This window comes from Notolabrus celidotus, chromosome 12 (genome assembly GCF_009762535.1).
Source record: "Notolabrus celidotus isolate fNotCel1 chromosome 12, fNotCel1.pri, whole genome shotgun sequence".
Taxonomy (NCBI): Eukaryota; Metazoa; Chordata; class Actinopteri; order Labriformes; family Labridae; genus Notolabrus; species Notolabrus celidotus.
Window position 1 is genome coordinate 6,631,134 of NC_048283.1, and position 20,109 is coordinate 6,651,242.

At 40.8% G+C, this 20,109-nt stretch overlaps 1 protein-coding gene across 1 annotated transcript in view; it reads left to right on the forward strand.

The window, feature by feature from the left end:
• mtmr11 (myotubularin related protein 11) overlaps positions 1–20,109 on the forward strand; it is a 48,476-nt gene that overhangs the window by 6,797 nt on the left and 21,570 nt on the right. The window contains exons 2-4 of the mRNA XM_034698599.1: positions 9,029–9,098; positions 19,207–19,343; positions 19,523–19,592. Of these exons, the coding sequence (XP_034554490.1) occupies positions 9,029–9,098; positions 19,207–19,343; positions 19,523–19,592 (277 nt within the window). The remainder of the gene's footprint in view (positions 1–9,028; positions 9,099–19,206; positions 19,344–19,522; positions 19,593–20,109) is intronic.

Genomic DNA, 20,109 nt, shown 5'->3' on the forward strand with positions numbered 1-20,109 from the left:
CTAGACTACTATTGAACACATGTCTCAACAGACAGTGTGTCCTGACTCCCAACAACAAACATTTTTTGGGTCTCTAGGAAATTTGGATCTTGAAAAATGAATAATTTAGATTTATTGACCAGCATTATGTGACTTTAAGCAGAATGTACCAACCCAACCTTTAAGTCCTGATATGAGTACAGATACCTGGGCTTTGATACGAGCTGATACAAATACAAACCTGATCGGATCTAATCCAACACCATTATTGAATTGGCAACCTATAGTCCTCAATTTGAGGATGAGATTATAGAAGTTATGTTTTGGTAACTTCAGACTTTTCTGACTTTGTATTAACCAAAATACAACCAGGCGGTGGAATCCCTCATTTTTACCTACTTGCGGAGGGTTACTTGTCCAAACAATGAATTGAGAACCTTCTACCCCTTTTCCACCGAGGCAGTTTCAGGGCCGGTTCGGAGCCGGTGCTCAATTGAGAACCAGTGTTTTTGTGTTATGACTGCGAGAGAACAGGTTCCTTCCCAGGAAAACAGGTTCCAGAGCAGCACCAACTCTTTGCTGGTCTCTGAGCCATGAACTGCTATCATCAGGGGCGAGGGGCGGGGTTGCTGTGACCAAAACAGACAAACCAAATGAGTTTCCGCCATTTTCCTGCAGCGAAAAAATAACAAAGACGGAGCTAATGGATTCCAAGGCTAAGCAGTGGTTGGTCGAGTAAACAAGCTCCTTGCGGTTTGGTCCTTGCAGGAGATCGTTACCCGCCATTGTTATTATTGTGAGGGAAAGTTTGCGCTAGCTGGGAAAAGCTGTCACGTAGAAATGACGTCATGTTACAATGTTACAATGTCATTTAGCAGACGCTCTTATCCAAAGCAACGTACATACGAGAACAAGAACAACACAAGCAAAGATGGCGTGGCTCTTCCACAGGCTCGAGCGGGTGGAAAAACAAACTGGTGCCAAGTTGGTTTGCAAGTTGAACGAGCAGCAGCCCGGAACTAGAACCAGGTTTGCATTGGTCAAAAAGGGGTGCGAGTCATTTTTTCGCTTTCAAACAACCTGGGTAGTTACTTGGGTCTTTGCTGCTTCATTTTGGCCTCTGTTTTTATTTGCTTGAGTTCATTGTTTCTTTGGCATGATGATTCTTAATGATGCTTGATCAACTCAGTTCTGTTGTATTTCACTTCTCTACCACCAACCATTGAAACATTATTGCACATATTGCAAGTTGCTGCTGGAATTGTTGGAATAACAAGTGTGAAATACTTCCAAAGTGCTGAGCCTCTGTTGTCGGCTCCCTCCATGCTATGTTGGCTGTCCGCCTAGCGAAATGCACAGACCTACTGACACACTGATGGATGCTGTGAACACACAAAGCAGCATAGAACAGATCTACCTCATGGATCAGCCCTTTGGCGCGATATCTGATCTAGCTTTTAGAGTCAGTATCTGACCGCTACACAACACCAGGATCAGATCAGGGCATCCCTAGTTCTAAGAAGACCTGTGTATCAATATTGTGATGACATGTGATAAATGAATGAGTATTGAAGGGCATGATAATGTCATCTTGCCATTTTAACTTCTTCTCCCTCTGTATCCACAGTTCTTTTCCAAAAAGGAGAAGTGCTCTTCTTTTCCTCACAAGGTCTTCAACTACAATTTCCTTTATCGTCTCGGAGTCATCATGCTTGCTAACCTTTGAAAGAAATGAAACCAAATGATCCGCGAGCAGCTGATGGCTAGTTGTGGCTCCACCTTATTTGCCCAATGCTTTGAAAGAGTGGCCCATATGTTTCATGCAGTGTTCTGCGTTTTGCTTGCAGCGCATGATGATGAAAAAAGGATTTATTTTGCCGGCCTGATCGTACAGTGAGTCATCAAACATCTGTTTAGCTTTCTGTCAGCACTCAGCAATTTAGCAATCAGAGGAAGGAATGAAGGGGATGCAAATCTGTTATGAGACATTCAGCATTCAGCATGAGGGAGACTATTCACAGAGCCAGTAATTGTGTTGTGCGGCTAGAAGTCTGGATTGATGGTGTTGTAATGAAGGACTGATGAGAATGCAGGCTGCTGCTGTAAATATGACTTAATTGTCATTATTAGAAGGTTGTATAAAAACCATGTTACAGCAGGAGGAGACGCTCTAATTGCTGCAGGCTTTTCAGAGAAATGGGGTTAAAAGCTGAATATCCACCGCAGTGAGATGCAGAAACTCTGACATTAAATATTTACCATCTGAATCCCCAGCTCATGAAAAATGTATTCATTATTTTATATGTCGGAATCCGTTTATGTCTTCTCTGAAGTTGCTGGTTCCTCATGTGGAGGCCAAAACGCAAGATTAAGTTCCTTTAACCCTCCTGTTACCCTCAATATTACTAACATCTTTTATCCGTGGGGTCAATTTGACCCCAGCAATTTAAACCTCCAGAAACTGATTGTTATCCAGGTTTATGTGTCAGGTACTTTGTTTCTTTGTTGACTACCTAAATAGTCTTTAAATGAAATATAATTCAAGAATAAACACAATTTAAAGCATTCAGAAGGACTTTATTTGTAAAACAGAACATCAAACTGCTGCAAGTTTGTCATGCTCTCGTCGGCCCTGCCTTGTTTCTATGTCATCAAAACGTATGACACAGGACACATCATTGAATGTCTTTAGAGACTGGAAATATTATATCTCAATATAAAGGTTGGCGGTTCAAGTCCAGCTCCTGCAGACACATACGGAAGTGTCCTTGGTTATAGTGACCTCAATATTATCCAAAACAACCAAAACAAATGTGTGTAAAATGTTGATATTTCTTATACAGCTAAAACAGCCGGGGTCAAATTGACCCCAAGGAACACCAATGCGTACATTTTTTTTTTACAGGAGATTGGAACATATCAACATTTTAATTTTACGTTTTCCCAGTTGTCCCCATTAAATTAGGAAAAGTCATGAAATATGAAGCCAAAAGAAATTATGTCACGTGCGCTGGTGGCCTAGCGGTGTAAGCGTCCCACATACAGTGGCGGTTCTGGGGAGGGGCCAACAGGGGCCAGTGCCCCTGTAAAACTGAACCTGGAACCCCCTGTGGCCCCCCCTCCACACCAAAATAATATCATACAATAAAAAAAACTTCGGTATCACGCCGATGTTACAGGCGGAACACATGCGTGTGGCACTTGGTTCCAGTCCCTTAGAGCGCTAAGGGACTCATGTTGAGTGTAAACAGCCAAACAGCTGCTGTCAGTCTGCATTTTGATATAGTACACAGTAGTATATGTCTAGTATAAAGCGATGTACTCATGTTTTGCCAGTTTGTTCTCAGCCGGTCCTCACCCTTCTCAGTCTCTTTTGTCAGGGTTGAATGTGTCCCTCTGACAACACCCTTGGCCCCAGCCTGGCCTCCCAGTAAAATTGGTATAGAACTGCCACTGCCCACATATAGAGGCTAGAGGCTGCATGTCTTCCCCCACTCTGTACTCCCCACATTTCCTATCTCTCTTCAACTGTTCAATCAAATAAAGGCAAAAAATCCCCAAAATATAACTTACATTTAAAAAAAACCAAGATGTTATTTTAGAGACTTTAAACATTAAATGGGGTCCAATTGACCATAAGTATAGTAGGAGGGTTAAACACGAACACAAGGCTGTATTTTTCACAGAGGCTTTCATACTATCTGCTGCTGATTATATTCAAGGCAGGTTTTTGTCCTTTTTACTTTGCCCTTGGGGTTCTGCTGCGAGTGCATCAATATATTTCAGTTCATCTGCTTCAGTAAGAGGAAACGGCGTACATCATCGCAGGTTTGTCTTCAAGGAAAGACAAGAAATGTAGAGACAGGCGGAGTGATAGAACAGATCTGGATTCAGTTCATCCCATTTTGTAGAAAAGGAAAGTTATGTTGTGAATGAGATGAGAGGAAAAAGTTCAAAGTGAGCTGTATTTAGAACCACCTCATGGCATTATGTTCCTCCCAACCCAGTTCACAATGCCACATGACCGTCCCCATTCATGGGAGGAAATGAAAGGCACAATACAAACAGACGGATTGTGACCCCTTACAAGCAACACAAAAGTGGGACATCTGGCGGGGAGCACTTTTAGAAAAGGCTGAATTTTTCATATTAACAGCACAATAATCTTCTCCTCCCTTGTGATTTCTGTTCCTGTTGTTTGAGAAAAGAGAAGTACGTTCCAGAGCCAGGGACAGGCACGCTTACTGCAGAAGTCTGGCCGCAGTAGCAAAGGGAAGCCATGAGCAATGGAAACTGCAATAAGCCTTGGCCACTGTCCCTGAGGAGGAAGGGGGCGAGCAGAGGAGGGCAAAAGTGGGGCAGGGACAGAGCAGAGGGGGGAAAGGCAATGAAAGTAGAAGAGCGGGGAAACTGAAACCACAAAGCAAAAGAAAAATGTCAGCTTAAACACGGCCTGGGAACGGAGCTTTTTGAGTGACGGGTGACTCAGAGGAAAAACAGCCACGCTGTCTCATTTTACTTATCAGTTGCTTTCATGCTTCTGTGCAAAATGAAGAAATATCTCAGTTTCTGCTTATGTCAACCCAGTCTGCAGCTGAGTGCCAGTCGTACTGTCTTCACCATGTGCATTGCAGAATCGAGTGAGCTTACTATAGTCTCAAAACACCCTGAAGCCTACGTCTGTTAGTCCTGACAACCTTCAGAGCACACATCTAAGACACAACACTTATAAAAGGAGGAACAAAACCAAATCTGAAGAGTCTCTGACGTTCTTAAAAGAGGATGAGGAATTCAGCTGTGGGTTTTCTGTGGGTGTTGATGGAGAGACTGAGAAAAAGCACGAGACATTTTTTAAAGCCAGATGGAAAAAATATGAACAATGCTCTGGCAGGCTGAGACAATGGCTCGTAAATTTTTCAGTGTTCTGCCTTATCATGAAAAGTGCTTTTCTTTCTCCAGCAGTTTCTGCCAACACAGCTTTCAGACGAATTCAACTGGACAGAAAAGTGACTGATTTGAACACCCAGGCTTTAAAGTTTGTAAGGGAGGACTGTTAATGATATTAGCTAATTCCTGAAGTGTTATTACAGAGGTTGGAGCAGGATATAAACATTTTACACTGCATTCCCTCCACTGACTTTCAAAAACTCCAATATGTCCAGAACTCAGCTGCTCGGGTACTTGCCCACTCCCACTCCAGAGCTCACATAACACCCATCCTTAAGCACCTCAATTGGCTCCTCATAGAGCACCGAATCCAACCTCGCTCCCTCATACCTGACCGACCTCCTCAAACGCCACTCCCCATCTCGCCGCCTCAGATCATCAGATATCCACCTCCTGTCCCCTATCACCAAGACCAATTGCTGCCTCAACTCTCTGGAACGATCTACCTCCAAACATCCCTAACTCTGACTCTCTTCAATCATTTAAGAACCACCTCAAGACCTCCCTGTTCAAAAAAGCATACAACAAAGAACCTGTACTCCCACCCCACCTCTGACTTTTTTCTGTTTTATTTATTTGCCTTGTTTTTTGCATTTTCTGTCTTTGTGTGAGCAGAAAAGCACTATACAAATCCTATCCCAATTATTATTAGTATTATATAGAGAAATATTGCACTGTGTTAACTTGCAGGTGAGATTTATTAATGCTCGTATAACTTAAATCCATAAAATCAGTTTTATTACTCTTATCTATGTTCAAGACTCACTCTGCCCTATTTTAATTAATTTTTGAATTTATAACCTATTCTGTTTTTTCAAATATTTTAAAAACATGTCGCTTATATTAATTTAAAATATGTTAATGTGGTCATTTAACAGTTGAAATATATTCAATCAAGCTTTATTGTATAGCACCTTTCATACAAATCAAATGCAATTCAAAGTGCTTTACAGCGATTGAAGGCAAGAAAGAAGCAGAAATAAAATAATTGCAGGAGATATTAAAATAAACAAAGATTGATTTTAAAATAGAGACTAATGCACATCAACAACAATAAAGTATGTGTAATTAAAATAAGTGAAAGCATCAAATTAAAATTAAGAGTATAAGTAGTGAAAATAAATAAGTTAAAAAAGGGGTAAGGATAAGAGTTTAAAATAACATTAAGGCTCAAAATATCAATAAAACTGAGTAGATATATAATACAAAAATAAATCCTCAAAATTAACAAAATAATAAAACAACATTAAGATCAATATAAAAGTAAAAAGTAAAGCTTTACATTTGTTAAACCCTACATAAAAGCCAGACTGAATACATACGTTTTTAGTTTGAAAGTCTCAATATCTCCATCAGCTCCTCTCAGATCCTCCGGCAGGCTCTTCCATCGTCTCGGAGTGTCATGGCTGAAAGCAGCATCACCAAGTTTTCGTTCTCCTTTGAGGAACTCTAAAAGAGAGGAGCCGGAGGATCTGAGAGGCCTTCCTGGTTTATACACTAAAAGCATCTCGAGATGGAGTCTGGTGCGAGGCCATGCAGCGCCTAAAAACTAGTAAAATTATTTTTAGAATCAACACGAAAAGAAACAGGAAGCCAGGGTAAAGATTTTAAAAACAGGCGTAATGTGTGCTCTCCTTCTGGTCTTTGTTAAAACTCTTGCTGCTGCATTTTGTATTAACTGCAGTTTGTTAATTGTGTTCTTTGGAAGACCAGAAAGGAGAGCATTGCAGTACTGGAAACAAAATATTTGATGACATTTATTTTGAACATTTTGCCTCATACTGTATGAGAGAAGAAAGTTTAATCAAAAGTTGACCACTTATTAAGACAGGATCGGTAGCAGACTGCAGAATCTCTGGGTTTTGTTAAAGAAACAGCCAGACGCTCTCACATGCAAAGAAAACAAGCAGCCATCAGTTAGTGTGCTTTTACTACCTTTTCAAGGAGCAAAGGTCCTCTTTGTTCCCTGTTTTTTTGTGAAGGGCCACAGGCTTAGAGTCTCAGGTTTTCATGAGCCTGCTGCTAACACAGAATCCACCACACTGCAAAACTGCTAGCATAACATTGGCGACTCAGTAGTTTCATTGTTATCGTTCACACATCCTTGCTGAGTCGTAGAAATACCGGTGTTAAGTGATAAAGCCGAGCACCTTTAATGAAACACTCTTTAATAGTTTCATTGTGAGGCAGAATCGCTGAGAGAGACGTTTGAGGCTCTGCAATGTAAAGTTTCCTCAGATGTGGAACTCTGGTTCTGTTCTACCATAAAGCCGGTCCAACACCTGTATAACCAAACCCTACTCTCACGTTGCAGACCTTGGCGTAATATGGGCTTCAGGCCGATAAATGTAAATGGTCTTCACAAAGGGGGGGTAGTAGCAGAGTTAAGTGGAAGCATATGTGCAGTCTTATTATAGAAACCTCTGCGGCTCCGTTGAGTTGGACTCCCTGCTTCAGAACAGACTCAACAACATGAGACTTTATTACTATTGTAGAAGAAATCAGGAACAAACAGCAAAATGGAAAGTACGGATCATGCAGAGGACGTGGTTGTTGGCCTTTTCCCCCCTTTGTCTTTGAAAATGACTCCAGTGAGACGAGCCAGACTTTGAAGAGAGAAGCAGGCCGAGCCATAATTCAAATATAATCAACAAGACAAACGGTGACATAAGGCTCTGCCCGTGTGTTTTTGAGTGAGTTCAGTTTAGTCTGTGTGTTGATTCAACTGTTAAAAAGTCTGTGGGCATAGGAATAAAAATCTATTCCTTTAAAATGAACGCTGCCTTCATAGTTCTTCAGGGTATTTACCTTCTCTCTCTTTAACATCTTGTGTGCTGCTTTCCTTTGAGGGATTAGTTTGCCTTTTTTGGTGTGTTGTTATGGGTTAGGTGAGAAAATCAACGCTCCTCTACTTTCTAGGGATAGTTTCAGATTTGCAGCCTTACCTCAACCTTCAAGTCAGGCATATAGTTTGAAAAGCTCTGTGGTTGTTGCAGATGTTCTTTGTTTCTCTGGGTTGCAGCTGCTAAATCTGTTCATCTGGAGCAAGCATAATCATTTCAAGTAGTTTGAAGCTCTCCGGTCTGTTTCATCCTGGAACTCTCGTCTCAGGATCTGCAGAAGTTGCATGCAAGTGTAAAGAATATATTGAATGTAGCTATTTAACTGGGATTTGGTTGACCCGGATATTCAGGCATATTAACACAGGCTAAAGAAATGCTGCGTGAGGATGTGGCTGTGTCTGCTTGCGTGCAGTTCATCATGAAACATAAAGGCAGTGCCTGCTTGTCCCTAATACGGGACTTCCACTAGATCTGTGTCCGGTCCGTCTCCAATCTGCTGCAGTCCGGCTCGGTGCTCTCTTGTCCATAAACACCCACCGGATGCGTTTTCAGAACGCAGCATGGAGCTGGACCATCGGAGAGCTGGAGTCATGTGACAGAATCAAGGATTATCCTCCTCCTCTTCTCATCCATGTGGTCTTTATGGTCCTCTGAAAACCTCTGACATGTTGAATCTAGGCCTGGCTCCCTGGTGCCTGACTTCCATGTCCCACTTGATCTGCTCGGTGCAAATTGATGCGTCATGCTTCGGTATCCGGCAAAAATAGAAGTCTTGTGTATCTGATCTGGAGGGCTCTGACATGCTGGATCAGAGATGGAGACGCAACAGAGTGGATCCAGTGGAAGTTAACACATTGACTAGAATAGAAACCTATCAGATCCGGTGCTGTGACGGATCAGAGATGGACCGGACACAGATCTGGTGGAATTTGGCCGTGAGAGCAGAAGAACTATGCTTTCTCAGTTACACTGACCCGCACTGAAGAATGTACTGTTTTAATAACCACAGTCAGCTCATCATTGATTGGCCATTATCATCAATCATTGCAAAATAAACACATTTAAGTCTCTTTTACTTTCTACTTAGCTTGAATTAACTTTGCATGAATTATCTTCCCCTCCAACTCATGACCAGAATGCAAGTGACTCCCCAAAATGTCTCCTCTGTGCCTTGTGCCAATGATAAACACGGTCATTTCAAGACGATTGGTTCAAAAGAAGGAGAAAGGATGTTCATATCTTCTCTGCTTCTCTTACAGGAGAGGATGCTGAGTCAGAGCGGGGTGAACGCGAGGAGTAGAGATGTGTTTGGGCTGCGCTGCCTACCAGGTAAGATCATGCTTGTGTGAGATAATGGTGCCTTCAAATGGGCTCGTGTAAATGATGATGATGATGAGTGTTCACAAAAAAGTATGATATTTACAGGACGCTTTGACTCAAGTCTGAGTTAGGATGACTGTTCTGAGACTTTCAGAAATGGTGAAGAACGTGGAAGTAGACTTTTTGATAACTATTCAGTTAATACACTGTAATTTTAGGCTTTGTGAGATTTTGCAGATAATTCCAAGTAAAAATAGAATATGTCTTTTAGCCTCAAATGTTCCACTTGTCTTGGAACCCGTCCTTTTAACATTTCTTGTTTTGGTTATGAGTCTTGTGATGTCCGTGTTGTTGCCTAACAGTGATGCTTTCACAACTAAATTACCCGAACAAAGCATATTGTGCAATTTCCAATTTTCTGATAACATTTGCACTGACTAAACAAATATATAAAGCTCCTGTAGCAGATTGCTGCTAGACACCAGGAATGTGTAAAGGCATTAAGTAGTGTAACACACCACAGCATGTATGTCGGTTAACAGCTGCAGTGCTGCAGCAGGGTCCGATTGAAAATGTAAACATCCAACAATACAGACGCAGAGAACTGCTTCTGTACTCTTTGTTCCCTGTGGTTGGAAATTCCCATATTGTACTCATAGACACACCTGGAGCAGGAATGTCACAGCAGGTGATCTGCCATAGAGATGGGAAAACAACCACTGCTGAAACGCTACAATGAACAGAGAGGAGACGGGAAACTCAAACAGTTTGTAGCTAAGATCAAAACATTTTTAAAACTGAAGTATAATCAACAGCAAATGTGTCTCAACATTTATTATGCCCTATGTGACCGGTTGAAGTGTTGCAGAGCTTGTTATAATATTCACATGTGGACTGATTTATAGTCACTGCAGAATTTAGCCGTTTGCTTGCAGCAGCACAACCACAGAACTGCATGACTGTGCATTAGCAGGCGGTGTTTGGTATTTATTTTACACCTGAGGTAGTTGAAATGTATTTTTCCATCCACTTTGATAGCTGTGGACAATAACTGGTCAGCTTCTGTTATTGATCACAGCTCTGCGCCTCCTGTTTGATGAGTGTAATAAAAACGGTGTTCCTTCTCCTGCTTTGACTGAATTTATCCTTTTTAGTAGGAATGCACCAAAATGAAAATTCTTGGCGGATACCGAAAACCGAAAATGAGGAAACGAAGGCCGAAAACCAAAAAACTGAAAGAAATTATTATGCCAATTATTAGTACCATTGCATTTATGGCTATGACTGTGTACTAACCTCAGTAAAATCAAGGCTAGCAGGCTCTCCTCATCCATCGCGGCCTGGTTCATTTCTCATGCAAGCTGCTTTATTCCCACATCTAAGTAATGATCTTTATAACGCAGATCAATTACAGTCTCGATGAAGTGCAGAGGATCTGAATAGATCTCAGTGAAACTTGTGCTGACAGACTCTAAGAGTGTACTTTTCGTTGTTTTCACTTGTGGTCCGTCTCAACCTCTTTGCATGAAAGACGCTTTAGTCCTGCAATTAAAGGAATAATGGATGCAGACATGTTGGCCCTGGACCAGACAAGCTCGTAGTGGCAGCAGTTTTTGCTTGCTTCATCACAACATTCTGTTCTGGCCGTGTTGTTTTGGTGATAAAAGTCGGACGAAAACCGAAAATGCACTATTGGGCTATTGTTGGCCGAACATTTTCCGTGGCCTAATTTTCGATGCATCCCTTCTTTTTAGAGGTTTGAAGATTCAGCATCAACATTCTAAAACTGCTAACTAAACACAGTTTGTTAAATTCTTTATTTCTATGAAGTATTAATGTGCTGCAGAGACATCCAGGTCACATCACCACACTACAAAGAGAAAATATCTCCTTTGGTTTGGATCGACGCAAAGAAAATAAACTCCACCTAATAAGTTAACTTAACCTAACTTAACCTGCAGTGGTCAGACTCTATATGTATATATATATATATATGTGTGATTTTAAGATATGTTTATCTTTTACCTCTTTGATTTTAATTTTAATTGCTAGTAACTTTTTAATAATTGTTAATTTATAGGCTCTTGTTTGCTTTATATATTTCTTTTGCACTTTGTCTACTCTGTTACTGTAACACTTGAATTTCCCAGTTGTGGGACGAGTAAAGGAATCTCTTATCTTATCTTATCTTATCTTAATGTGATTTTTCATACTGATATTGTAATAAATGCGAAATTAAAGGCGAAGGACATTTTTGGCTCGTTTCCACCAAGTGGTCTGGTATGGATCAGCACAGTTTGGTACGGGTCAGATCGGTAACGCCTGATCCTGTTTGCGTTTCCACAGCCTACTTGGTGGGTGGGGTGGTCCGCGGTCGACCATGGAACGCTGTTTCTTGACGCCATTTTCCAAACAAAAAAAGTTATCTTCCTGAAGTCCACTGGAGATTTAAACATGGCAGGGTTATGTGTTGTTCTTTATTACCGATGTCGCACTGGAAGTGACGATTCTTTCGACTAATCGACGCACTGCAGTGTTTCTAGCTCCACCTTCTGGGGTCGGATCAGTATGTCTGGCACCCCAACAGAAAGGTACCAAAGAGTGGGAAGGTACGCCTCAGTAATTTGGGGACATGTCCCTGTTTTAGTCAATGGAAACGCCACAAAATGCGTGTTGTACTCAGACGAACCAAACTGAACCACTTGGTGGAACAAGGGCTTTTGAACTCTGTCATTTCAATGGTGGAGATGATTTTCTTTGCATTGATTCAAACCAAAGGGAGATATTTTCTCTTTGTAGTGTGGTGATGTGACCTGGATATCTCTGCAGCACATTAATACTTCATACAAATAAAGAATTTAACAAACTGTGTCTTCTGGGATTTGAGAATTGTAGGAGGCCACACTCACATTCAGCACATTACAAATTGATGATTCTGCCTTTCCCCAAAAATATAACAACCCTGCTGCTGAGAGAAATTAGCCAGATAGGTCAACTCTGTTAACCCAAGTGATTATCCACTGGATGGTGCAGGGCCACTTTAAACCTCTGCTGCTGCTGCTGCTGCTGCAGTCTGATTTATTAACCTAACCTGGCCTTGCACATACTTTAGAGCCAGCAACACCCTGCAGTAGCTTTTTGTTAGAGTAGCAGCAGATTAAGGAGCCTTCATCTGAGACAGGCTAAGCTGGAAGGCTGCACATCAGCAATACTGACTGCTTCATCAGACTGAAAGTAAATGATAAGACAGAGAGATCTCTCCTTCTCAGTTTGCCTTCACCTCAGTCTTTATTTTACCATTTCTCTCCAGCCTTATTTTTCTTTGCAGCTTTAATAGATCAGTCGTCCTTCGTTTGAAAAGGAACAGAGTTTCTGTCATCATAATCATACACAAACATAGCGTGCACACACGTTCTCAAATGCACACATGCTTTTGAGAAACACACACACACTTCCTTCCTCCATGTTATTCACTTAGTCAGCCTAATTTGTTTTCCAGCAGTGTTTTTATCAAATACTTTCCAGACTCTGTTCATCTTTGACAACAAACACACACAGAGAAACACACACCTCCTATTTATAGCTCTTAACATGTCACTGTAAAATGTCGACTGTCTTTAGTTCACATTTTTTCCCCTGCTGGCTTCCAGCCTCATCTTCATATCCAACACAACCTCTCTGGTCCCTTCTCTCTCTTTCTTCTCTTTCTTCTCTTTCTTCTCTTTCTTCTCTTTCTTCTCTTTCTCCAGCTCCATTCCATGCAGATTAGAAACACAGCTGTCCATGGAAGCATGTTTGATATTAAGAGAAAGGAAGACAGATGTGTCCTGGAAGATATTTTAGATTTTCAGAACCAACATCATCTTTTGTATTAGCTCCCTGTGAGCTAACATCACTGCGAGTCTTCTGTACAAGTTGCATTTTGTTCCATTTTGGACGTGTTTTGAAAGAGATTTGGGGCAGTGAAATGGATCCTCTGGCTCTGTTCTCACTGTGTAGAGTAAGTGTTGAGACAATTTGTGAGAACAAGTTCACTTTCAGGCACAAAGGAGTCGCGAGTGAGTGTTACTGCAGCGAGTGAAAGGGCTCACATTGCACCTGCAGACTCTCTCTTTCTCTCTTTCTCTCTTACAGTCTTTGAAAATGGACGGGTCATTTGTCAGCACTGTGTAAGGAGTGTATTGTTAGATCTCATATCAGTGCGGTACAGTGTAGCTGTTGTTGCAGGCCGTAGGAGAAAGCCGGTTGTGTGCTGTCTCAAACCAGGTCGATGATCCAGTGAGCAGTTAAGCACAAATCAAAAATTCAGAATCAGAAATGTGTGTGCAGAAGTCGTCCTGTTCACTCAGCAGCTAACGTGCGGCTCTCGGCGTCCACAACATTCTCATGTGACACCGGGACACAGGACCGCAGAAACCGAGCCGGCCTGCGGGAGGCCAAACAGGTCAGGACAGCTCCGACAGCCATAGGTAGATCATGTACCTTTTCAATGCTGCAGTGAGAGGAGAGGGGACTGCTGTCCATTCACACACAATGCCAAGAGGCCAGGACCCCCTGCTGCAACTCCACAATCCTTTTTTTCACCACAGTCTAACGTTACTGTGGGATTAAAGGGCTGCCAATCAGCTTTATCCCTTAGTGATTGATGGACAAGGGAACAGAGAATTGACAATTCTATAATTGGGTTTCCATCCTGATATTGAAAAGTATGAAACTGTATTTCAATGTATGTCATGATTGGTCGTTAGTTTGACAGAGCAGCCTTTCAGAGACTGACTAATAGAGAATAAATGTTAAGTTTCAGTTTTATACACATTAAGCTGACTAAACATATTTGCCATTATGAAAGTGCTGTCTCCATTTATGACAGTTTCATCACATGAAGGTTGGATTTGGTTCTCTCAACGATATTGCTCTACTAGTTTGTCAAAAGAGCAGAATTAAAGGGAAGTCTCCAGACACTGTAACTTCTCAGATTGTCATTTGCGTCATTTGTCTGCTGCTACTCTGTCATTACAACCCTATCCCCTAGATTTAACCCAAAGTAACCTTCCCCTGGTATTTACTCGTCCCCTCAGCGGGCTGAGGAGGGCAGGAACTTTTCTCCCTGCATGCATCACAGCTGAAAACAAGGAACAAATGACGATGGAAACAAACAGGCAGAGAGCATGTGGTTCAGATCTTTCTCAGCCGATTTTTCTCAGGCTGGTTCTTCAGGTCGCTCTCTCTTTTTATCCCAGTCAGTGACCACAACATCAACAGAAGCAGCTGAAACACTAAAGGGAGGAACACATGTAAACTTAAGGCTGAGAGAAAAATACTGGAATTATCCACAACAGTGGAGAAGACACGCAGAGCTTTAAGAAGGCTTTCAGATGGTTCAGGTTTTGAACTAAGACTTTGTTTTAGTTCAAACTCACGGTTAGAGAACAGTGAATTATCAAAAGCATCAGTAGCAGTAGGTTAATTCATATCAGCACAGGAAACACAGCCACATGCTCATATAGGTAGGGTCATTTTCTGCAGACCAGCTAAAAGAAGCCACATTAGATAACTTTTAGGGACAGTGGGGGTCGCGAGTCTTTAGAACCTATATGTTGGGGGTCGCGGGATGAAAGGTTTGGGAACCACTGCTCTAGACTGACATGGCACTGTGCACACTGTTATTTAATGTTAACACAAAATCTACCTCATGTAGATTAACCAATCAGTCCCATAACTACATACACTATCAGTCAAAAGTTTGGACACACCTTCTCATTCAAGGGTTTGTATTTATTTTAATTATTTGAAACACTGTAGATTAATACTGAACGCATCAAAACTATGAAAGAACATATATGGAATTATTTAATTCACAAAAAAGTGTTAAACAAACCAGAATATGTTTTATATTTTAGATTCTGTAAAGTAGCCCCCTTTTTCCTTCATGACAGCTTTGCATTCGCTTGGTATTCTCTTAGTCTGCTTCATGAAGTGGTCTCCTGGAATGGTTTCTAACTTACATGAGCCTTGTCAAGAGTTCATTTGTAGAATGACTTGCCTTCTTAATGTGTTTGAGACCATCAGTTGTGTTGTTCAGGGGTAGGGTAAGTACACAAAGGATGGCCTATTTGACTACTGTTGTAATCCAGATTATGGCAAAACCAGATTATTTCCTAGTTTTGATGTCTTCAGTATTAATCTACAATTTTGAAAATAATAAACATAAATGAAAACCATTGAACGAGAAGGTGTGTCCAAACCTTTGACTGGTAGTGTAAATCATGCACTCCTCACCATTGCATCATTATCTTAAACAGTTGAATGTCTAACGTTGGCTTGTACATATTCGTGTAATATTTCACGATTAATGTTCATAGAGAGAGAAAACATAACAAACAGACACTGAGTCTTTTAACTTTAGCCCCAAGTGTCTGCTTCAAATCAACAAGAATCATGAAGAGTCTTTATCCGTCAGTAAATTGTGTGTTTTGGTTAGCAGAAAGGATTTTGATGTCAGTCATGCATCTCTACCAGCCAGATAGCTTATGCACACGCCCTTGGCTCCACCAGAACGAGCTGTTCTTTGGTTTCACATCTTATAGTTGAAAGGATCTCATGATTTCAATTCATGAAGTCATTGATTTTATATCCAAAACATGATATGTCCAAACACCGTCATGGTCAGAAGAAGAATTTAACAAGAAAAATAATAACTTTTTATTATTTCTAACTTTATAAAGAAAGGAACAATGATAATATCACTCTGCTAAGCACTTTAACCCTCCGTCTGGAGCTCTCCCGGGAGCACATTAAAGATTTTATTTGACTATAGGACAACTGTCTTGTAAACACCTCCTCTCCTGCTCACTCATGCCGAGTTGAGTCACCTGCGACCACAAGCTTCTTAAACCCCAGCCCTGAAAGAGTGAAAGCAGTCCCAGAATCCTCTGCTTCCCTGCCTTCCTCTGCCTCTCCCCCTCGGCTCTGAAATCTTGAGGCTACAGGATTGTTTTCGTTCCTGTTGCACCCTGGGGAGACATTAAAACGAAGCACGCAAAGCCACAGATTGTCCTCTGAAAGACAAGCTCTCAACAAGGGTTCACTTGTGCTCACTCTGTTAAGTATCTGAAAATCGCTGCGAGCCTGAGAGCCATCAGGTTAAATCGTCCTGCAGGGATTTTTTTAATGTTTGGTTTTGGAGGCTGAAAGGCAACAAGCGTAATCATAGAGTACACTCGAACACTGAAACTCCTCTTGTGCAGTTAGAAAATGATGGTGTTGGAATCAAAGGCTCCTCTTCTTCCTCTCTCTCACTCACACGGTGCAAACAAGTGTTACATGAAGAAATGACTGTTTCCTGTTTGTGCTGTGGTTTTCCCCAAAACATTCATTAGTCTGAGAGCTCTCTGTGAAGACTACTTTTGTTTTGAGTTTAAGTGCTGGACTGGCTCCTTCCACATGTCCAGAGGAGGACTCTCTGTTTCCTCTGAATGTTTTTATTCCAGTTTGGAGCACCCAGCAGTGTTTCTCTTTATATCCATGATATTTCCAGTGAATTCAAAAATCGTTTGCATGCCGTGTGTTTGGCCAAACCTTCTTTTTTTGTCAGGGACAAGCCGGGCATTTTCTCAGCATCTACCCTATCCTGCACTGTGTTGCCATGGAAACCCACAGTCTAGCTGGGAAAGTCTTTGTAGTCTGTTTTTAAATGTGCTGTCTCACTGCTGTGTGTCTTTGGGGGAAGCGTTTCCTTTTCTCTTTTTTTTTTGTGTCTTGTTCAGAGTGTTTGTGAACATCTGTGTTTGTGTGTAGGAGATCTGTCTGGGTGATGAGGTTTGTTTTAGGAAGCTTTTGTCCTAGAACCTTCAGCTGTCGTCTCTCTTTAGCCAATAATGAGGATTTACCACGAAGTCTCAACAAGATCAGGAATTTATTAACAGAGTCCTGCTCATAAAAAGTATCATTTCAATACTTCTAAATGATTAAAACTGCTCAACATTTGGGTTGTGGTTCTGGGCTCGCAAAAACATTTAATATAAGGCAAGGCAAGGCAAGGCAGCTTTATTTGTATAGCGCATTTCATACACGAGGGCAACTCAATGTGCTTTACATTAAAACATTAAAAGCATTGGAGACATTCAGACAGGCATAAAAGAACATAATTAAAATGACAAATATAATAAAACAGAAAAGAAAAGGAAAATTAGAAATATATTAAAAATTACATTAAAATTTTAATTTAAAGTGGGTTAAAATAATCTAAGATAGGAAGGCAGAGGTAAATAAAAAAGTCTTAGTCTTTGATTTAAAAGAGGTGAGAGTTGGAGCAGACCTACAGCTTTCAGGGAGTGTGTTCCAGATATGTGGTGCATAATGACTAAACGCTGCTTCACCATGTTTCGTTCTGACTCTAGGAACTGAAAGTAGACCAGTACCTGATGACCTCAGAGGTCGAGGTGGTTCATAAAGTAGTAGCAGATCAGCAATGTATTTTGGGCCTAAACCATTCAGTGCTTTATAAACCATCAGCAGGATTTTAAAGTCTATTCTCTGACAGACAGGAAGCCAGTGTAGAGATCTAAGAACTGGAGTAATGTGGTCTACTTTTTTGGTCCTTGTTAGGACTCGAGCAGCAGCATTCTGTATGAGCTGCAGTCGTCTGATGGACTTTTTAGGGAGTCCTGTAAAGACCCCGTTACAGTAGTCTAGTCTGCTAAAGATAAATGCATGGACAAGTTTTTCTGCATCCTGCTGAGACATGAGTCCTTTAATCCTTGATATATTCTTAAGGTGATAGTAGGCTGACTATAAATCCAAAGAGAGATATCTTCAAGATTCAAGATTCATTTATTGTCAATTTTCACCATATATATGAAGACATACAGGCTGTTTCTCTCTTCCAACTCTTAAATAGCAAACATTTTAATATAAAATACAATAAAATTATAATAAAACACAGTTAAAAACAGCCTATGTACACAGTGCAGGTAGTGCAGTGCAGTGACAGTTTAAAAATGGACAAATGTAAATAGATAATAGTGCAAATAATATTAAGGTGCAGACAGTATTGGAGAATAAGTAAATGGTTTAATGTGCAAAAGCAGCTGAGGTAGAGTCCTTGTATGTAGTGGGTATGTTACAGTCCAGGGGGTAGAGGGGGGAGGTAGGGATCTTCACTTTAGCAAAAAGAGAACATTAGTGTTTCCTAATGGATACTTTGGAAAATGAAATCAATTAATCAATCAATCAGACTTTATGTATTAACATCTTTTAATACAATGACATTGTAACACAAAGTGCTGTTCATAAAAACAGTATGTTGAAACGCTTCTCTATGTGCCTGTCAGTAGATTTCATGATTTGAAAAAGCCTCTGATTATTCCCTTTGTTAGAGGGTCAAATTTTCAGTACTTGAAGGTCATTGAAAGTTCATTTTAAATCATGCACCAATCCTCTAAAACCTCCTCCATTAATCAGGAATTAAAGATGCAAACATGGAACCTAGGTCTTAATTTCAAACATGTAAATAAAAAGAAGTAAACACACAAACAAGCTGACAGAAAAAAGTTACTATACCTTTTCAAACATGTCAAAAAGCAGACGTGCATACCAACAAGATATAAGTCTAATCAAGTCAATAATGTATAATGACCCCAAACCCACCCCACAATCCTAAGGTTAAGAACACAATATATGCAAAAATAATAATAATAATAATAATCCAGCACACCTCATAGTGTTTAAAGTTACAGTGTTGTAGTTTAGTAAATCAGGTGCTGAATATTGTACCTCTTTATGTAAGCTTTCCATAATATCAGGGGATGCTTGACCAGCTCAAAATATATCAGATATGAGTTGAAGAGTCTGCCTCCTGCTTCTTGCTCGTCTATTCAGCCCAGATGATGTAAAACAATAACAACAACTTGTGTAAGATATTTCAAACCCACTCCCAGTAGTCTGTTCTGTGTGAGCTTCCTTTCTGCTGTTTTTCTGTGTGTACACTTCCTGTTATGTATCCTCTTTAGCAGCCCTCCCACCCCTTCATACACACTCAGTAAGACAATTTAAAGGACAAGTACACAACAAAAACTCTTGGTTGACCAACAGAACATGTGTCTTTTGTCCTCACTAGGCGAGTGTGTTCTTCAAAGAGCTGTTATGGTGAGGAAGAAGTTGTCTGCTCGGGAAGGAAGAGGCTGGGTGTCTGGGACCCTCTTCTGCACCCACTTCAGAGTGGCCTTCGTGCCCCAGGACAGTCCCAAACCTGACGTGAGTCCCTCCAAACACTTTCACTGATGAAAAACACTCATGATTGATTTATTTATGTTTTAAAATGATAATATGGAAACATAATGGACATATAGACCTGTAAAAAAAATAACATGACTAGAGCAGACGTCTGTGTATTTGTTGTCATGTGTATTTTTAACACAATGTTCTTAATACAGGACAACGCAGACCCAGTGCTCTTAGGGGATCATGACGTGGCTTTGGCGTCCATAGAGAAGGTTGTGGTTGGTAAGTAAAACCGCCTGCCAACAGTATTACTCAACTGAGTGTATTTCAGTTTCATGACTGCAGATTTATGGGCAGTATAACTTTGATGGAGCTCTCCCTGTCGTGGTCCAATCCAGCGGTGGTCAGAGTACACAGCTTCATTACAGAAGTCAGAGTATAGATACTCCAGGTCAAATATTACTCTGGAGTACATGCTTTTAAAAATACTTAAGTATTCAAAGTACTTCTTAAAATATCTCAAAACATTGTATTTTCACAAAGCATGAGTACAGTCAAGAATACATAGGAGTACATTCAGTTACATGTTTATTTAGAAAACATTACTTAAAAGATACATATCATTCTTCTTTTCAAAAACCTCTAACATGGGCTGAAGATATGTCCATGGGTGCTCAGGTTGAGAATTATAGCCATCATTACGACCTCTGAATGAACTGCCTGATCTGAGTGAAATTTGCTGTGTTTGCTCCACGTTCAACCGTGGAGGCGCATGATACACAGGTGGAGAAAAAGTAAT